This window comes from Salvia miltiorrhiza, chromosome 2 (genome assembly GCF_028751815.1).
Source record: "Salvia miltiorrhiza cultivar Shanhuang (shh) chromosome 2, IMPLAD_Smil_shh, whole genome shotgun sequence".
Classification (NCBI taxonomy): domain Eukaryota; kingdom Viridiplantae; phylum Streptophyta; class Magnoliopsida; order Lamiales; family Lamiaceae; genus Salvia; species Salvia miltiorrhiza.
In genome coordinates, this window is record NC_080388.1 from 15,227,228 (window position 1) to 15,245,912 (window position 18,685).

The 18,685-nt window shown below is 37.1% G+C and overlaps 1 protein-coding gene across 3 annotated transcripts; it reads right to left on the reverse strand.

Annotated features, from left to right (window-relative positions):
* Nucleotides 1-13,768: 13,768 nt before the first annotated feature.
* On the reverse strand, nucleotides 13,769-17,637 carry LOC131011334 (uncharacterized). 3 transcript variants are annotated; one of them, XM_057939114.1, is made up of 4 exons: nucleotides 17,440-17,637; nucleotides 15,772-17,255; nucleotides 14,762-15,697; nucleotides 13,769-14,692 (listed from the first exon to the last, which is right to left on the reverse strand). In XM_057939114.1, exons 2-3 carry the CDS (start codon nucleotides 16,033-16,035, stop codon nucleotides 14,933-14,935), a joined length of 1,029 nt encoding a protein of 342 aa, XP_057795097.1. In that variant the 5' UTR covers nucleotides 16,036-17,255; nucleotides 17,440-17,637; the 3' UTR covers nucleotides 13,769-14,692; nucleotides 14,762-14,932. The 3 variants fall into 2 exon arrangements, with proteins under 3 accessions (XP_057795097.1, XP_057795099.1, XP_057795098.1); XM_057939115.1 differs by having other exon boundaries at nucleotides 13,769-15,697.
* Between the last annotated feature and the right edge of the window lie 1,048 nt (nucleotides 17,638-18,685).

Below are 18,685 nucleotides of genomic sequence, written 5' to 3' on the forward strand. Positions count from 1 at the left end.
AAAATTTACTGAGAAATAAAAATTTAAAATAAATGAAATGAATCAAATATTTAAAAGTTAAAATAATACCTCATTAAAAATCTCCACTCGATAATAATGATCATTAGCGATGCTTTGCCTCTTGTAATCAGATCGGGTTATAGTGTCTTCCATATGAATCAAAGGAATAGCATTCACCTCACAAAATTTGTTGACTTCCTCCAAAATTATCTCTCATCCAATCATTCTGAAGTCGTGTAATTGAACTTTCACAGTATCAATCATTGGCATGGCTTGCACGATATTTTGATCTTTCATTTGTAAAGAAAACGACAGTTCATTTATGATTCCTAACACATAGTTTATCAAGTGCATCGCAAACACAAACTTATATCTATTCGCAAACCTCTTGCAATACTTCTAAGGGAAAATTGCACCTAAATACATAAACTTTGCCAAAAACCCATATTTGACGCGAAGTTAGGATTTTACATTTTAATACACCAACTTTCGTTGTTGTCCAAATTTGACACGACTTAATTCTTAAAAATTCAAAAAACAATCCTTTTGTAAATAATTATACAAAGACCCACTTATGTTATAATTTGGGACATTTAAACCAAAACAAGATATTTCTTTATGATGTTTTCTTTTAAACCATTTTAGGCGCGGATCAAAGATTAAAAGAAAACATCATAAGGAAATATCTTGTTTTGGGTTAAATGTCCCAAATAATAACATAAGTGGGTCTTTGTATAATTATTTACAAAAAGGGATTGTTTTTTGAATTTTTAAGAATTAAGTCGTGTCAAATTTGGACAACAACGAAAGTTGGTGTATTAAAATGTAAAATCCTAACTTCGCGTCAAATATGGATTTTTGGCAAAGTTTGTGTATTTTCACGCAATTATCCCTACTTCTAATATCAGAACTTGTGGTATCATCACGTACATGTTTTAAAACTTTCTCAACTGAAGGCCACATAGAACATAAAAAAGCAAGGAAAAATAATGTAAGCCCCATTGAGTGTCCCCGGTCTTGCCAAACTAGTTTCTTGATTTTGGCCTCTTCCACTCATCCTTACTTCATCATTGAGTTCTTTCACTAATCTCTCACGTTCTAACATCAGTAGTTGATCTTTTCTTTTGCAAGATGCACCAGTGGTGTTCACTATCTTGGAGACATAACAAAAAAAGTCTTTCACAACCATGATACTCTTAGAAACAACCACAACTACCAACTGAAGTTGATGAGAAAAACAGTGAACATATATGTGAAGGATTTTCGCCCCAATAGGATCATTTCTCGGATATCTTAATTCACCATACAACGATTAATTCCTAACATGCTCCTATGAATTTAAGTGCTGCACATTGGAGTTAAAAACACTTACTTGTGAATTGTATGCAGAGGCTGTCAATGGCTGAATTGAAAGACTTCAGTTCTGACCTTCGGAACTGTATCCCGCTCAACTCCCAACGTTGGATGGACAACGAGTTATGAGAATTCCCAAGGAGAAAATCGGCCTTCTCAAAGTTGGCGCCCATTTGCTGCTCTCTAAAACCCTAATATTGTGTATGTCTTATTCTAAGAGTAGACAACTGTATTTATAGACAAAATACAGTCCTAGGGATCCCATAACTATGAGGGACAATTTTTACTCCTACTGGGCTCAGGAGACTTTGGGCCAGTCCAGGGATCAGATACAAGAAATAAAGATGGGCCTCTAATGAATTAATTTCTATGATCAGCCCAGATCATAATTAATTCATAAGTATTAATTCATTCCACTAGAGAATCAATACTGACTTACCCCTTTATTGTCGATGATGAGTCGGGGCTTGTATTTAGACTTATTAAATCTCCGTATTTAAAATATGCAACATCCATTAATTAATTAGAGCTCTGACAGCTTAAATTAATTAATTTCTTTGTAATCCTTAAGCAGTACCACTCAAACATTATTATTACGCCTGAACTTCATCAACCTGCAGGGTTTAACGCAATAAACCTTATTGAGCTCCTTAAGGGGATGTTATTATCCTATACCGGATACGGGTACTAATACAGATAACCAAATATCATATATTGACCGTTATCACCCAAGATATAGAGTACTCAAGTTAATATATAACTCTCACCCACAGTAAATCAAAGTGATACACGAACCAACATATATATCTGAAATCTTATTAGTATTAAGATTCTATTAAGTCACCGAGATCTTGATTCTTCACTTATGTCAGATAGAAGAATACATCTCACTATGATCCTATCAATACGTTATGACGTACCAGTATAGACAAATAGTCAAGACAAACTATTTCCATCTATACTGCAGCCTAGACCAACAACTAGTCCTAGAGTCATATCGGCTGTGATCTATTTATATCTCTTAAGTTTATTCCGATTATATGACCTTCTGTGATCTGCTAATCACCATATAATCAACTTATATAGAGATAAAGGACATACATATGCAATCATGAACACAATCAGATAGGAGATTAAATAGTGAACACATGAAACATTGTATACAAGCATAAAACGTTCTTGCTTTCAGTTTACAAATCCAACAATCTCCCACTTATACTAAAGCAAACTTTTAGTATACAATGTGTTTAAATACTAGCTATTACAACACTATCACTTCTCCCACTTATACTGAAAGTTTTCTAAGTGGGTGGCATCAACCGCAATCCCATCCCTCGAGCATACTTCTCGTAGGCCTTCTGCGGTAAACTCTTTGTGAAAGGGTCAACTAAGTTCTCCAAGGTATTGATCTTCTCAACAAGCACATCTCCTCTGTGTCCGATTTCTCGTATGATGTGGTACTTTCTCTCTATGTGTTTGGTCGCCTTGTGGGTCCTGGGTTCCTTAGAATTTGCCTCTGCACCCGAGTTATCACAATAAATTATGATACTCTTAGGCAAATTAGGTACCACTCCTAGATCCAAGAGGTAGTTCCGGAACCATACAGCCTCTTTAGCAGCTTAGGAAGCAGCTACATACTCGGCTTCCATGGTGGAGTATGCAATGCACTCCGCCATGATACGGCTCCACCTCCCAAGGTAAACACATAACCAGAGGTAGATCTCTTCTGATCCCGGTCAGCCTGGAAATCTGAATCGGTATAACCCAAAGGAGTTAGACTGTCTGACTGGTAAACTAGCCTATAGTCTCGAGTCCTTTTCAGGTACTTGAGAATATGCTTTACCGCAGTCCAGTGTCCTAGTCCAGGGTTTGACTGATATCTCGCAACCATGCCAACGACATAGCAAATATCAGGTCTCGTGCAAAGCATCGCATACATGAGGCTACCTACAGCGGAAGCATATGGTACCTTTCTCATTTCCTCAACTTCACTAGGCGTCTTAGGACACATGTCCTTAGACAGAGGAATGCCATGTCTGAAAGGTAACAACCCTTTCTTGGCAGTTTGCATGCTACAACGAGCAATCACAGTATTAATGTAGGATGCTTGAGATAAGCTCAACATCCTTTTCTGGCGATCACAAACAACCTTGATCCCCAGGATGTACGCTGCATCTCCTAAGTCCTTCATTTGAAACTGTTCGGATAACCACTTTTTTTTGTCCAATAATAGCGCCACATTGTTACCAATGAGGAGGATATCATCTACATAAAGTGCAAGGAAAACCGCGTCACCATTGGCATCTAAACGGGACACGCAACTTTCGTTCTCACAACGAGTAAATCCATAGGATTTAATGACCTCGTCAAAACATTTGTTCCATGAATTCGAAGCTTGCTTAAGTCCATAAATGGACTTCTTTAGCTTCCATACAAGATGCTCTTCGCCCTTCTTCACAAACCCCTTCGGGTTGCTGCATATAGATGTCCCTTCCTTCTTCAAGGAAACCGTTTAAGAAAGCGGTCTTGACATCCATTTGCCAAACCTCAAGGTTCATGTGGGCTGCTATGCCAAGGAGTATTAGGATGGACTTAAGCATGGCAACCGGCGAAAAGGTCTCATCATAATCTATACCCTATACCTTTCTCCACCAGTCTAGCTTTAAAAGCTATGACTTCGCCATTCAAATCTCTCTTTCTCTTGTATACCCACCTACTACCTATGGTCAAAAAGCCATCTGGTAATTCAGTTTTCTCATATACATCCATAGCAGTCATGGATTCTATTTCAGAAACCATGGCGTCGTACCAAGAATCTGTATCTAAATCTTCCATCGCTTGTCTAAAGTTATCAGGGTCGATATCCTTTTGTTCATTAACAGGAAGAAGATCCGAAGATTCTCCCAAGAACATAAATCGATCGGGTTGGACGATAACCCTTCCACTACGACGAAGCAATGGTGGTACAACTGTGACAATGGTTTGTGCAGTGTCTTGTGGTGCATTCACTTGCACACTTGGCTGGGGTGATGGAATCGCCTGTCTATTGCCTTCGATTTCTTAAAGGACAATCTCGAACTTAGACTTGTGTTTATCTGTATAATCCTGTTCCAAAAATCGTGCGTTGGTGCTAATAACCACTTTCTGATCTTTAGGATTATAGAAATAACCACCTTTCGTTCCCTTAATTTGGATATCCTGCAAACAACATTACTTCGCATCTAGGCTCCAGTTTCCTCGCTTCCTTGTCTAGCACGTATGCAGGACAACCCCATACCTTTATATGGTTCAAACTGGGCTGACGCCCAAAACATAGCTCGACAGCGGTTTTAGGAATCGATTTGGACGGCACTAGATTCAACAAGTAAACCGCTGTTTCCAAGGCATATCCCCAAATGAAATAGGCAACGATGCATAACTCATCATTGATCGTATCATTTCCAAAAGAGTTCCATTTCTTCTCTCCACTACACCATTCTGTTGGGGAGTACCCGGTGCAGTCAATTGGGATGTAATCCCAGAATCTGACAAGTATTGCTTGAAGTCATTTTCGAGGTATTCGCCACCGCGATCAGACCGCAATGACTTGATAGATTTACCCAATCTCTTCTCCACTTCCGCCTTGAATTCTTTGAATTTCTCAAAGCATTCAGGCTTGTGGTGAAGTAAGTAAATATACTCGTATCTTGAGTAATCGTCAATGAAAGTGACGAAATACTCATACCCTCCACGTGCTTTTGTGGACATCGGTCCACACAAGTCAGAGTGAATCAATTCTAACACATGCAAGGCTCTATTACCCTTTGCCTTAAAAGGCCTTGCCGTCATCTTTCCTTCTATACAGGATTCGCAAGTTCTAAATGGGACAACTTGAAAATCTTTCAAAATTCCATTCGACACGAGCCTTTGGATCCTGCTTAGATTGATGTGGCCTAACCTTAGGTGCCAAGCATGTGTATATTGTTCACGAGAGAATAATTTCCTTTTATTTGGATTTGGAGAGATTTGTGATGTAGATGCAACATGGACATAATTATTAATCGGACATGTAATAGTATAAAGAGAGTTGTTCAAAATTCTGGAACAAATAATCACGTTATTTTTCATGACAGAAACACCTCTATCAAAAGTAACTGAATATCCATCCAAAAACAATTTTGAAATAGAAATTATGTTCCGCCAAAACTCCGGCACATATAAAATATCTCTCAAAACTAAAATGTCATCACCAAAACATAAAGATAAATCTCCAATTGCAAAAGCTGCGACCTTCGACGCATTGCCCATGGAGATGGTGATTTCATCACTTCCCAGCTCCTTTGTCGGCTTGAAGCCCTGCAAGGTGTAACAAACATGGCAAGTTGCCCCCGTATCCACTACCCAAGAATGAGTAGAAAATGAAGCTAAATATGTCTCAGTTACTAAAACTTGTGACGTACCTTGTCACTTTGCCTTTAGCACCGAACAATCTTTCTTCCAGTGCCCAATCTTGCCGCACTTGAAGCACTTTCCCTTTGTCGTTGGCTTCTTCACGCCGCCAGCAGGGCCGCCCACTTTGCCACTCCCACTAGCTTCCTTGCCTCCCTTGCCTTTCGGACCTTTTCACTTCTTTTTCCCGTCTTTCGACGAAGAAGCAGATCCCTTGGCAGCGACAAGTACCTCTTTCCCTTTGCCCAAGACTCCCTCTGCCATAACTAGAGTATTCAATAACTCGTTAAGAGTATAACTGATCTTGCTCATAATGGCATTGAGACGGAAGTTCTCAAAAGTCTTGGGGAGAGTATTCAGGATGATATCGACTTTGACATCCCCTTCGATACCTCCTCCGAGTAACTCGAGCCTATAAAAAAGATTTATCATATGCATGACATGCTCGTGTACAGAACTGCCCTCGCTCATCTTACATGCTAAGATTTCTCTCATTATGTTAAAGTGAGCAGATCTCTCGGACTCCCCAAAAACCTCAGTGAGGTTCAACATGATGTCAGCCGCATTATTCATGACCTGATGTTGGAGTTGCAAGGTTTGTGACAGTCGTCATAATATAGCACTTGACCATATTATTTGACTTGTGCCACCTCTTATGCGCCTCTCGTTCCACATCAGTTGACTCATCAGTAAGGGCCGCGGGACGTGGAGTAGTAAACACAAAACTGTGCTCCTCAGCGTCAAGAATATACATAAGATGACGTTTCTATTCAACATTGTTCGGACCGGTGAGAGGATTGTTTGTAAGAATAGAGATGATAGGAGACATAGACATATCTGAAGGTAAACAAATTAAACATGTAAGAACATGAAGAACATAATTCGTAACAATAATATTTTAACCTTTTGATAAAACAATATTGATTGAAACCTCCAACCGCCCAAGGAATCTTATATGCAAGCCACGCGTGTGGACGTTTACACACGAACTCCTCAACCAGACTATTCACCTAGTCATTTAATTTCCATCCATGTCAACTTAACCTTTTGACAAAGGAAATTAATAGTTGGACCTTAACTAGACCATATCATAATCAAGAAGGGACTCCGCGGGGAGTTGTACATTGTACTTGATATGATATCTAAGCAATAACCACAATTTAACCTTGATAATTAAATTCTCAAAATTGACATACTCACTCGGACCATGCCGCTTTCAATTTAATTTCTTGGTTATCTTATTTAATTCCATTCTCCAAAGTACTCGTGAAAATCATACAAGTAAGCCACGCGTGTGGACGTTTACTGCATAACTCCCACTACTTTAATGGATTTAAATATTTTTTATAACAACCTCATCTGACAAACTTGTGAAAGAACAAATATGAAGTAAGCCACGCGTGTGGACATTTACTCACATCGCCAATCACTTTGTCTAGAGACCGCTTGTGGAGGTCTAAAATAATTTTTAAGCACTTTAAAAATTATTAAAACCACTTAGTCTTTTTTTTTCAAAAGGTTTGATCATGCTCAACACATAATCCTAAACATGCTCTTCTAGAACGCAACACATAAAACATGCTTGCAGAATTTTAAAACATGCTTAAGAAAATGATAAACCTAGCATGCTCGTCTAACCGCAGTTAATAAACACATATTAACAAGCAAAGACAAAATAGCATGCAGAGAGCAAAAATGATTAACACCACGACATGCAAAGAACAGAATAAAAGAACTAAAGTTCTTCGTGACCCATTCATGGAATTCCAATTCTAATCTATTACATTTAAAATAGAAAAGAAAAACTATAAAATGTAAACACTGCCTGAAACAGCTCCATCAGGCCCGTCTTGGAAAACTAGGGTTTGGGAACCCCTAGGGTTAGCTTCGAGATACGTGCGCCACTTCCTCGGCAGCCTTGGCAAAACAGAGCAGCGACAGCTTCTTGCCAGAGCAGAGACAGCTCAAATACAAAGCCGAGATAGCTCCAAAGCCAGAGCACATAATGCCCAGAGCCAGAGCTGAGACAGATCCAGAGCCAGAGCACAAACTGCCCAGAGCCAGAGTTGAGACATCTCCAGAACTAGAGCACAGAATGCCCAAAGCCAGAGCTGAGACAGCTCCAGAGCCAGAACACAGACTGTTCAGAGCCAGAGCCGAAACCCAGACTGCTCAGAGCCAGAGCCAGAGCCGAAGCCCAGAGTGCTCAAAACCAGAGCCGAAGCCCAGACTGCTCAGAGCCAGAGCCGAAGCCCAGACTGCTCAGAACCAGGGCCAAGACGGCTCCAGAGGGAGAGTGCAGTAGCTCGGAAGCCAGAGTGCAGCAGTTAGCGGACCAGAGTGCAGCACAGCCTGAAACCTGTTCATCCACTCCAAAAATATGTTCTTCGTTCTCCGTCTGATCGTCGTCGTCTCCGTCTCGTTTTACCATAATTACATATTACAGCCGAAAAAGAAAAACAACAACTGAAGTCCTAATCTAACCACAGATTTTTTTGTGGTGGAAAAACGATTACAACGTCAAAATGAAGTATCCCACGAAACAACAGACCACGAAGAACAGCAGCAGCAGCAAACCAAAAATTATCGTCTCTTGGATTATCTTAATTCACCATACATCGATTAAACCTAGCATGCTCCTATTAATTTAAGTGCTGCACCTTGGAGTTAGAAACACTTACTTGTGAATTGAACGCAGAGGCTGTTGACGATTAAATCAAAAGACTCCAGTTTTGACCCAATTCGTTACTGAACAGGTTAGCCAACTTCAACGCTCCATTTGACCCCTCAAATGATCTCCAATCGCATATTTTACAGAAATACGACTTGTTCGTCTTCGAAAGAGCTTTTCGTGGCCACCTGTTTGACCTCAATCGGAGTTCTGCAGAGGAAGTTATAGCTGTTTTTCGGAGACTGCCAGAACTTACTTTCCTACAAAAATCTGACTCCAGCTCAGATCTTCTGAACTGTATCCCACTCAGTTCCCAACGTTGGATGGACAACGAACTATGAGAACTCCCAGAGAATTCGACCCCTACAGTTGGCGCCTCCTTATTGCTCTGCTCTCTGAAACCCTAATTTTTTGTGTTGTCTTATTCTAAGAGCATATATCTGTATTTAAAGACAAAACACAGACCTAGGTCCTTAATAACTGTAGTAGGCGACTTCTACTGGGCTCAGGAGACTTTGGGCCAGTCCAGGGATCAGATACAAGGAATAAAGATGAGCCTCAAATGAATTAATTCTTATGATCAGCGCAGATCACAATTAATTCATAAATATTAATTCATTCCACTAGAGAATCAATATTGACTTACCCATTTATTACCGATGATGAGTCGGGCTTGTATTTAGACTTATTAGACCTCCGTATTTAAAATATCTGACATCTATTAATTAATTAAAGCTCTGACACCTTATATTAATTAATCTCTTTGTAATCCTTAAGTAGTACCACTCAACCCTTATTATTGCATCTGAACTTAATCAACCTGCAGGGTTTAACGCAATAAATATTTTGAGCTCCTTAAGGGGATGTCATTATCCTATACCGGATACGGGTACTAATACAGATAACCAAATATCATATATTGACCGTTATCACCCAAGATACATAGTACTCAAGTTAATATATAACTCTCACCCATAGTAAATCAAAGTGATACACGAATCAACATATATATTTGAAACCTTATTAGTATTAGGGTTAATTGCCTATAAATGTCGCAGCCCGAAAACCCGACACTAGTAATAGCGGGGTACGAGTATCGATACGACTATTTTTAAAGAATAAAAGATAAGAAGAACTAGGTGAACGTCATGCGGAAGCTCACGTCAAAGCATGCTAAGGAAAAACTTCATAAAATTAGGCCAAGGGTAAAATCGTCAACATTGTCATAACTTTTTAATTATTAGGAATTTCACGAACAAAAACAAAACGGGTATGGTTCATTTTTCATAAGGAAGCATAGTTTGCAGAGTATCGCAGCAAAAGGCGAACCGATTATATGTATGAAGACACATAACCGTGAGTGTATCGCTTGATCTCAAAAAGGAAACTAAGTATTTCAAACATCAAGACTCTATTATCATAAGGGCAAAATAGTAATTTAAATTACATCAATTGAAACTCTCCCCCATCAGCACCAGACCAATCTCGCTCCCTGCTTAGCCTGCACATTTAGAAATATATGCAGGGCGTGAGTACATAATACTCAGTGGGCAAAAGCCGAAAAACAAGAAAGATGCTCTTAGAGCTATAGGTTTGAAACTTGCCACATCTCAGCAATACACAGGAATAAGTTAGCATCAATGAATCTGTGCATGCAGTTATCATAATCAACATCATAAATAAGTAACTGCGCAGTTTAAACATTCATCATGTATGTACCACATCCACTACTCATCATCAAAGGTACTGAGAAGTAGGCCTCCCTCTCAAGTACCGTGACCGGCCGACCCGAAGACGGCTCACAGTCACCTCTGTGCACAAAATCCCGCTTGTGGCAGGACTGAAATCGTCTCATCAGTAGAGGGTAACACACAAGCTCAACATCAAAAATTGGCAAGTCAAACAGTTCTCAAATATCATTTATCTCAAAACATTTGTTAATCTCATAACATCATAAAATCATTTTAGAAAGCTCATATGATAAACATATACTCAAAATATTGCCCACCTGAAGTCCTTCGCTTATTCTGGAAAGAAATCAGGCAACTTACTTCTTCGTCTCGCTCGGGCCTTCATATGTCATCATCACATCGTCATCGTCATCGAAGGTTCATGTGATAAAACAAACCTTAGTCAGAACTCAATTCTAAATCCAATCTCATCTTAACTATAACTTCTCACTCAACGTCTATTTACCCGTTAAAACTCGATCCCTAGGTATACTCGGCTTCTAAGTATTCACACATCCTATTATCGACTTAACTCTCAACTCGGCTCAAAATCATAGCAATCAAGCATATAAACAAGTATAAACACTTAAGCATATTAAAAACACACATAAACAAGTCAAAAACAAACTTTACTCTGCACTGACTCAACTTTAAAACCTCACCAGACTCTGTACAGAACTCTCCTGGGGTCGTAACTTATACCAAAAGAAATCTCTTAGAGTCTAGTTTCGTTTAAAAAAAAGTAAGATAAAAAACTCCAAGTATTTTAGGAGATATGACTGTTTTACTACAGTCTACCATATTCGGCAGTTTTTAGCAACCGAAACGTTTGATTTTTGAAAAATAGTAAACGTTGTCAAAACGGTCTGAAATTTTGTGGGTACTTAGCTAAGACACTAAGGGTCTCAACCATAAAAATTTGGGTTCCAGAATGCTAAGGAAAGCTACTGGAAACGATGACTCTATTGGCTACTCACCGAACAATTCGGCAGAACGTAGCAGTTTTAGTTTTACATTTTATAAAAATAGCAAACGAAGTCCAAATTACTTGAAATTTTATCGGTGTGCTCAAGACTCTCAAATATACTTACCATAAAATTTTCAGGGTGTTTGGGTATCAAAAACCCCTCAAAAACAGTAGGTCCGTGCGTCATGAAAAACGACTCCGAATCATACACACAAGCAAACATGCTCAACTCATCATTTAAACAAAGCAAACTCATCAAAGCTCATTTTAAGCACTTATAGCACTTAAAAACATTCAAATACAACAAAATACTCGTAATACTCAATCTCGACTCTTTTCTTTCATCATCCACTCAAATCTCATAGAAAACACTTCAATGAACGTATCTAACAAATTCTCTTTTCAATATCATGCTCGAAATTTCTCAAATACTCAAATATGATCATTTACATCATATAACTCATTATTCACATATTCATTCACTTTTTATCATATAAACTATATTTTAATGAAAATCCATGTATCAACATAAAACTCTTAGCAAAACATGGATAAAATTCTCATAATGATCATAGAGCAAATTGACCTCATTTTATCAAGCATCAAACTCACATCATACAAAACTCAAAACTCATACAAACTAAACTAAGCCAAAATTTTATTTAGCCTACAATAGACTTAATCAAAAATACTAAGACACTACTATCATGCTTAAAAACATATCTCTTAAGCAAAATCACTTAAATAACACATAGACCAAAAAGTCCTAATTTTTACTAAACTAACTCTTCGAAATTTTTACAAACACATATGAATCTTTAATCTATTCATATATTTATCATTTTTAACCAATTAATCTCACTTAAAAACCATCAATTTACATATAAGGGCATATATACACATATCCCTAATTTTAGTAAACTAACTCACATAAAAAACTCCAATGGACATCATATACTCAAATTACTCCATCAATCATCATCATATACATCTCATAGACTCATTTACATCATCAATTTATCTATTAACTCATTGACTCAAGATTTCCCATTTTTGGGTAAACTCACTCCCATCGAAGTTTTCACATATCAAGGCACATATTTCACAACATACCTCAATCATCAATACACATCACATAACTCTCATTTTTCACCCCAAATCAAGAAAAGAAAAAGGAAATTTTTGAAGGGGTGGAGACCCATTTTTTTGAAAATTTAGAGAAATAGGGAGGGGGTGATTTCTTGCTTCATCTTTCAAGAATACACTCATACAACATCCTTCAATCAAGAATTATAGAAAAACATGGCCACTTACCCAATTTCTCACCAAAATTCTCACTTTCTCACTCTACTTTGGAGCTTCTTCTTCAAGGATTCTCTTGATCAAAAGTGGCTAGAATATGTTTATGGAAGATATTAGAGTGGTTTGAGGTGTTTGATAATATTTTTGGAAGCTTCGAAGGTTTTCATCAATGGAGGAAAATGGTGGAATTGAGAGATGAAGGAGATGAGTGTGTGTTGGGCGAAAATTGTGTGTGAGGGAGAGAGGTGAGTTTCGAAAATTTCAAGTGAGGGAGAGAGAGGAATTAGCTTTGCAAGATTGTGTTTGATCTTGTGTATCTTTAAAGAGATTTTCAAATCTTAGGGAATATTTGCAATTAAGACATGATCTCTCTCTCTCTAATCTCTCTCTCACTCTAATCTCTACACTTCTCTCTCTCTAATCTCTACACTTTCAATCCTTACTCTCTCAATAATATACTTTCAATCTCTACTCTCCCAATCTCTACACTTAGTAATTTGAGGTATATAACATATGGTAGAGAAATTAAAATAAAGTGTGAAAAGGGTGATCACAATAACTATGGAAACGTCACTCATTAATAAAATACCATAGTATAATTATTCATGTGACCAAAATAATAATTATAGCACTATTATTAGTGCACTCACTCAGTTATAATATTCCTCTTCGTAGGAAAAATAATTTAAAAATATTATGCTTGGAAAAAATTTCATAAACCGGCATCATTCGTTTTCTCGATAAAAATAAACCATACTTGCTTTGGAAACTTAAACAAAATTCCAAATGCTAAAGTCTCGAATAAAAATCATAATAACTCGGTCACAGTGACACACATCACGAAAATCACATAATCAATCAGTCACGTAATTTTACATAATGTCACATCAAAGCAGTCGACAAACACCTACAAACTAGACGTCTCTCGGACCGACTCTTTTCATCAGGGTTCTCACTCTTTCTTCCTCGACTCTATGTCAGACTCATTATTCCTATTTTCTTTAATAGGTCAGTCAATCTCTGATAACTCGGTATCTGGTAAATCTATTCCCGGTAATCGGAAATAAAATAAAATCTCAGCTCAATTCAATCAGCATCTCTATCTCAGCTCATTTCTCGAATCTCATCATTTTAACTCTATCATCGGTTTAGTCACTCGTATCTCTATTTAAAAGACAACTGTCTTATTTGGTCATAAATAAATAAAAAAAAAAAAGTCTCGCATCTCGACATCTCAGTTCTCTCAATAGTGTTAAGACACTATCTCACAACATAAGGAAAAAGTACGGGGTGTTACAATAAAATACTGAACTTTCATCTAATTCTGGTTTTGCATACAAACTTTAAACTGTGGCGTGATAATTACTGAACTTTTAATTTTATCTGATTTTGCTACTAATCCAAATTCCGGCCAAATTCCGGGCTGACATGGCGTGCGGATATCTGACATGGCATATGTATTCTTACGTGGTAATTAGTTGCCCATAAAATACTGAACTTTCATCAGTTTCTGATTTTGCATACAAATTTTATTAAATTTTCTATTTAGTCAATTATCATTAATTTAAATATTTTTTCACAAAATAAATAGCTAATATTATTTTTTCACAAATTAATTCATTCCAAAACATATAATATGGAATCTCCTAATAATGTGCAAATTTCATAAACTTCAAAAGATGCAATAATGTGCATATAAATATATCAATTCTTGTTCACATCCAACTCAAGATTGTACCGAAAAAGGGTAAGGCTCTACACAAAATAAATATTTCATACTTTTAAGATGCCAAAAAGAGTTTTACTGCCCATGAAAAACAAAAAATCACAGAATAGTCAAGCTAACAAATATTATGAATCATCATTTGTGCTTTCTTGTGTTGTAAAGACTTGATTCATTACAACACTCTCTTGGCCTTGTGAAGATGATGCACCAACAATATCTTCAGCCCTCGAGCATGAAGCCCCAACACGACTTGTTGAAGACGAGGAAACAACATGAGGCCTTATAAATGATCCCCTCCCACGACCTCTTGTAAATGATGCCCCAAGCCTACCAAAAGTAAATCTATTGGTTGAAGTTTCCTGTTAAACAAACAACATAATTATTTAGTACACTTTATAGAAGTAGTCAATTCAAATACTAGTTCAATGACTCACTTGATTCACTCTCCCTCTATTCCCTGACCCATCTATGGTGGAAACTCCAACAGTAGCTTTAGCAGGTCTTCCCCTCTTTCTCTACAAAATAAGAAGATAAAAACATTAGTCAAATGATAAAAGAGAATTAATATGAGACATGATGCATACCTTTTCCGTATTTTGCTTATCTACTTGCTCATTCTTACAACCTCTAGCATTGTGTCCTTTTTGATGACACTTACTGCACGTCATTACACTTCCATGCCTGCTAAAGGTCTTCCATGTTCTTTTTCTTTTGGGGCACTAATCCTCTTTTTCTTTGGTCTTCCGGGCATTTTTCTAACTAAATTGTTTCACAACCACACCATCCACCTCGGGCCACATTTTGTTGCCCCTAATGGGCTCAATTCCAAACTCATAACCTGCCAGATACTTGCTCATAGAATAGTAATCATTCACATAATCAGAGGCATCTTGTTGTAAGAAAGTAAGGGCAGATATGGCATGCTTACAAGGGATACCTACCAGATCCCACACCCTACATGAACAAGTTCTTCGCTCTATGTTCACCACAAATTTATTCGCCTCATCGTGCACTTCAAACTTATTCCCCAAAGCAGGATGTGCAATGCAACTAACACTCTCAATTTTCAATCTCTCTAGAATAAGCCTAATATTAGGACATAATCTCTCTGTCACAGAAGACATCTGCTTGAATTTTTGCACTTGCCTAACCATTAGACTTGTCCTAATTTCTTCACACATGTGAATCACATGTTTTCCTCTTGCATTCAATATGTAACCATTAAATGTTTCATTTATATTATTGTCTACCATATCACTACATGCAAAAGTTGAAAGGAAAGCCTTACAAAACTTATTGACATCTCTAGCTATGAAATCTTCACATGCAGCTGCATTTTCTACCTTCATGGCTTGAATTGCCATTTTGAAATCCTCAATATATGTGCACTTAACTGCCCTCCAAAACATGTTCTTCAGTGTGATACATTTGTGTTGTTTCTTCCAACTCATATACACATGTCGAGCACAATTTCTGTGCTCTGCTCGTGGAGCCAAGTTCGCAACAGCATTTTGGAGACCCTGAAATGGAAGAAAATGCAACATTAAATCAGAATTTTTAGAAAAATCCAAAGTAAATAATTGAATATATTTACCTTTTGTTGGTCAGAGATGAAAGTCCAGCCATTTCCATCTACAATCTGTAGATCTTCCAGAAGACATTTCAAAAACCATGTCCAACAATCTTCGTTTTCTATCTCTACTATAGCCCAAGAAATTGGAAACATCCCATTGTTGCCATCTTTCCCAATGGCGCACAATAATATTCCCCCCAAATATGTTTTCAGGAAACATCCATCAAGGCCAATTAAAGGCCTACAACTAGCTTTGAACCCTTTCCTCAGTGCACTCAACCCCATATAAAAGCCCTTAAACACTGCCCTATCACCCAATAATAGTTCATACCTACCCTCCCTGTCAACCCTCCTCAACTCAGCAATATAACTCCTGATTGAGGCATAATGAGCATCCACTGAACCTCTCACCAATTCCTGTGCAAGTTTTCTTGCTTTGTATATTCTATCCTTGGGTACATAGCTTTTGAATCTCTGAAGAATATCTTCTTTCAAGTCCTTGGCACTTAAATTATATCTTACTCTGAATACATTCAAATATCTTTTGGCCTATCCATTTAGAGCTTATAAGCTTGTTAGTCATTGCCCTAGGACAATTATGGTAACCCCAATATGATCTTATCATAAATGTTTCACTAGACTTGACCATACTACCATACACCTTCCAAGGACAAGGTGGCTTACACACAGCCACCAATTTAGTCTTGCTGACACACCTAAATTGAACAAATTTTCCATTTTCAATACCCCATGTCCTTAAAGCTTCTCTGCACTGAAGTCCATCTTTAAATTGCATTCCAAGGACAATATTCAGATTTTCATGGTTGCATTTAGGATCATAAACTATGCAGTTTTTCATGCAGGCCCTTCCTTCATTTTCACCTTCACTCTTAGATGGCACATCATCATCTGATATTTCACATTCGGAAACAGTTTCATGTCCTAAGTCTATATCTTCAAAACCATCATCCATGGAAATAACATCAAAAACAGAGTTAACTTTGTTCATATTTCTCCTAGCATTTGTGTAAGTCTCATCAGAAATATAATCAAGTTCATCTAGACTCACATCATCCAACTCAGATTCACTAGGGGCATGCTCTGTATCATCACTATCGGTCTCATTATCTTTACCCAGTACATCACCATCTTCTCTATCAACCATTACATCATCAACCATTACATCATCAGTTGTATCATCCAAAGTGACACTACCCTCAACAAACACATTGATGACTCGATTTTTCTTATCAATTAATGTCAACATCTCCATTATTTCTTTGTCATCTGTAATCACTTTATATATATCAGTTTTAGGGATTCTGTACCATAACTTAGACCATGATACAAGCCCTAAGCTCTCAACTTCAGCACTAAGATCTAGAAAGCCAAATCTATCTTTATCTAACCCCAATTTATTCTTGAAATCACCTCGTATATATTCCATACGATCATCTTTTCTAAAGAATTTGCCACAATAACCAAAACAGATAGCAAAATTGTCACTGCACAAAAATAACATAAACAACCCTATTAATAATGCAATCAACATATTGCGGACAAACCATAAATTGCAAGCAATTTTAGCACTTTAAATTTTAGAAATACCATAAACCCTAAAAGTTCTACACTCTGACAATGAAAACCTAAAATATTAAAAAAAATCAAAGTAAATAAAGTAGGACCTACTTGATTTCCATTTTTTCTGCAATTTGCGATGCCAAAGGGGACCAGCAGGACCACCTTCACGTTGCTCGACGCTCTCTGTCGAGAAATTGCTGCACTTAACAACAATAGGACAAAAATTATGCCTTCGTTGGAATCTCCCACAAAGATCGAAGATTTCACTGCCAATATTCGAAGAAAAATTTGAAAAAGTAAATGTAATTTGCTAAACTAAGAAATTTCTTTGAAATTGTGTGATGAATCCTCTTACCCTTATATTCGGCACTGCCCAGGAAGTCAAAAGGGTGGGCTGATTTGAATTGTGTTTTTCATTTGTATTAGTTGGCAAATAACACAAATCAAATACTGTACATTAAGCGAATTTTATATATCCATGATAAACAATTCACTTAATTGCCAATTAAGTGAGTATTGCAAATATTGCAAATTAAGTGAATATTTCAAGTATCTTTATACTTGAATTAATTTATGAAAAAATAATATTAGCTATTTATTTTGTGAAAAATTATTTAAATTAATGATAATTGACTAAATAGAAAATTTAATAAAATTTGTATGCAAAATCAGAAACTAATGAAAGTTCAGTATTTTATGGGCAACTAATTGCCACGTAAGAATACATATGCCATGTCAGATTTCCGCACACCATGTCAGCCCGAAATTTGGCTGGAATTTGAATTAGTAGCAAAATCAGATAAAATTAAAAGTTTAGTAATTATCACGCCACAGTTTAAAGTTTGTATGCAAAACCAGAATTAGATGAAAGTTCAGTATTTTATAGGCAATTAACCCTTAGTATTAAGATCTTATTAAGTCACCGAGATCTTGATCCTTCACATATGTCAGATAGAAGAATACATCTCACTGTGATCATATCAATACGTTACGACGTACCAGTATAGACAAGTAGTCAAGACAAACTCATTCCATCGATACCGCAGCCTAAACCAACGACTCGTCCTAGAGTCATTTCGGCTGTGATCAGTTTATATCTCTTGAGGTTATTCCAATTATATGGTCTTCTGTGATCTACAACACACCATATAATCTACTTATATAGAGACAAAGGACATACATATGCAATCATGAACACAATCAGATAGGATATTAAATAGTTAACTTAGGAAACATTGTATACAAGCATAAAACGTTCTTGCTTTCAGTATACAAATCCAACAGCATGCATGTGAGATAATGACAAATTCTACCCTCAAGAAAGTTAGGAAACATGTTTGGGCACAGAGGGGTT

What these genes read in the sequence shown, in the direction of transcription:
- LOC131011334 (XM_057939114.1), bottom strand. Translation starts at nt 16,035, where the DNA reads ATGGGGTTGAGTGCACTGAGGAAAGGGTTCAAAGCTAGTTGTAGGCCT. An exon ending in TCATCTCTGACCAACAAAAG is followed by an intron (nt 15,698 to 15,771) that starts GTAAATATATTC and finishes CTTCCATTTCAG; the next exon opens with GGTCTCCAAAATGCTGTTGC.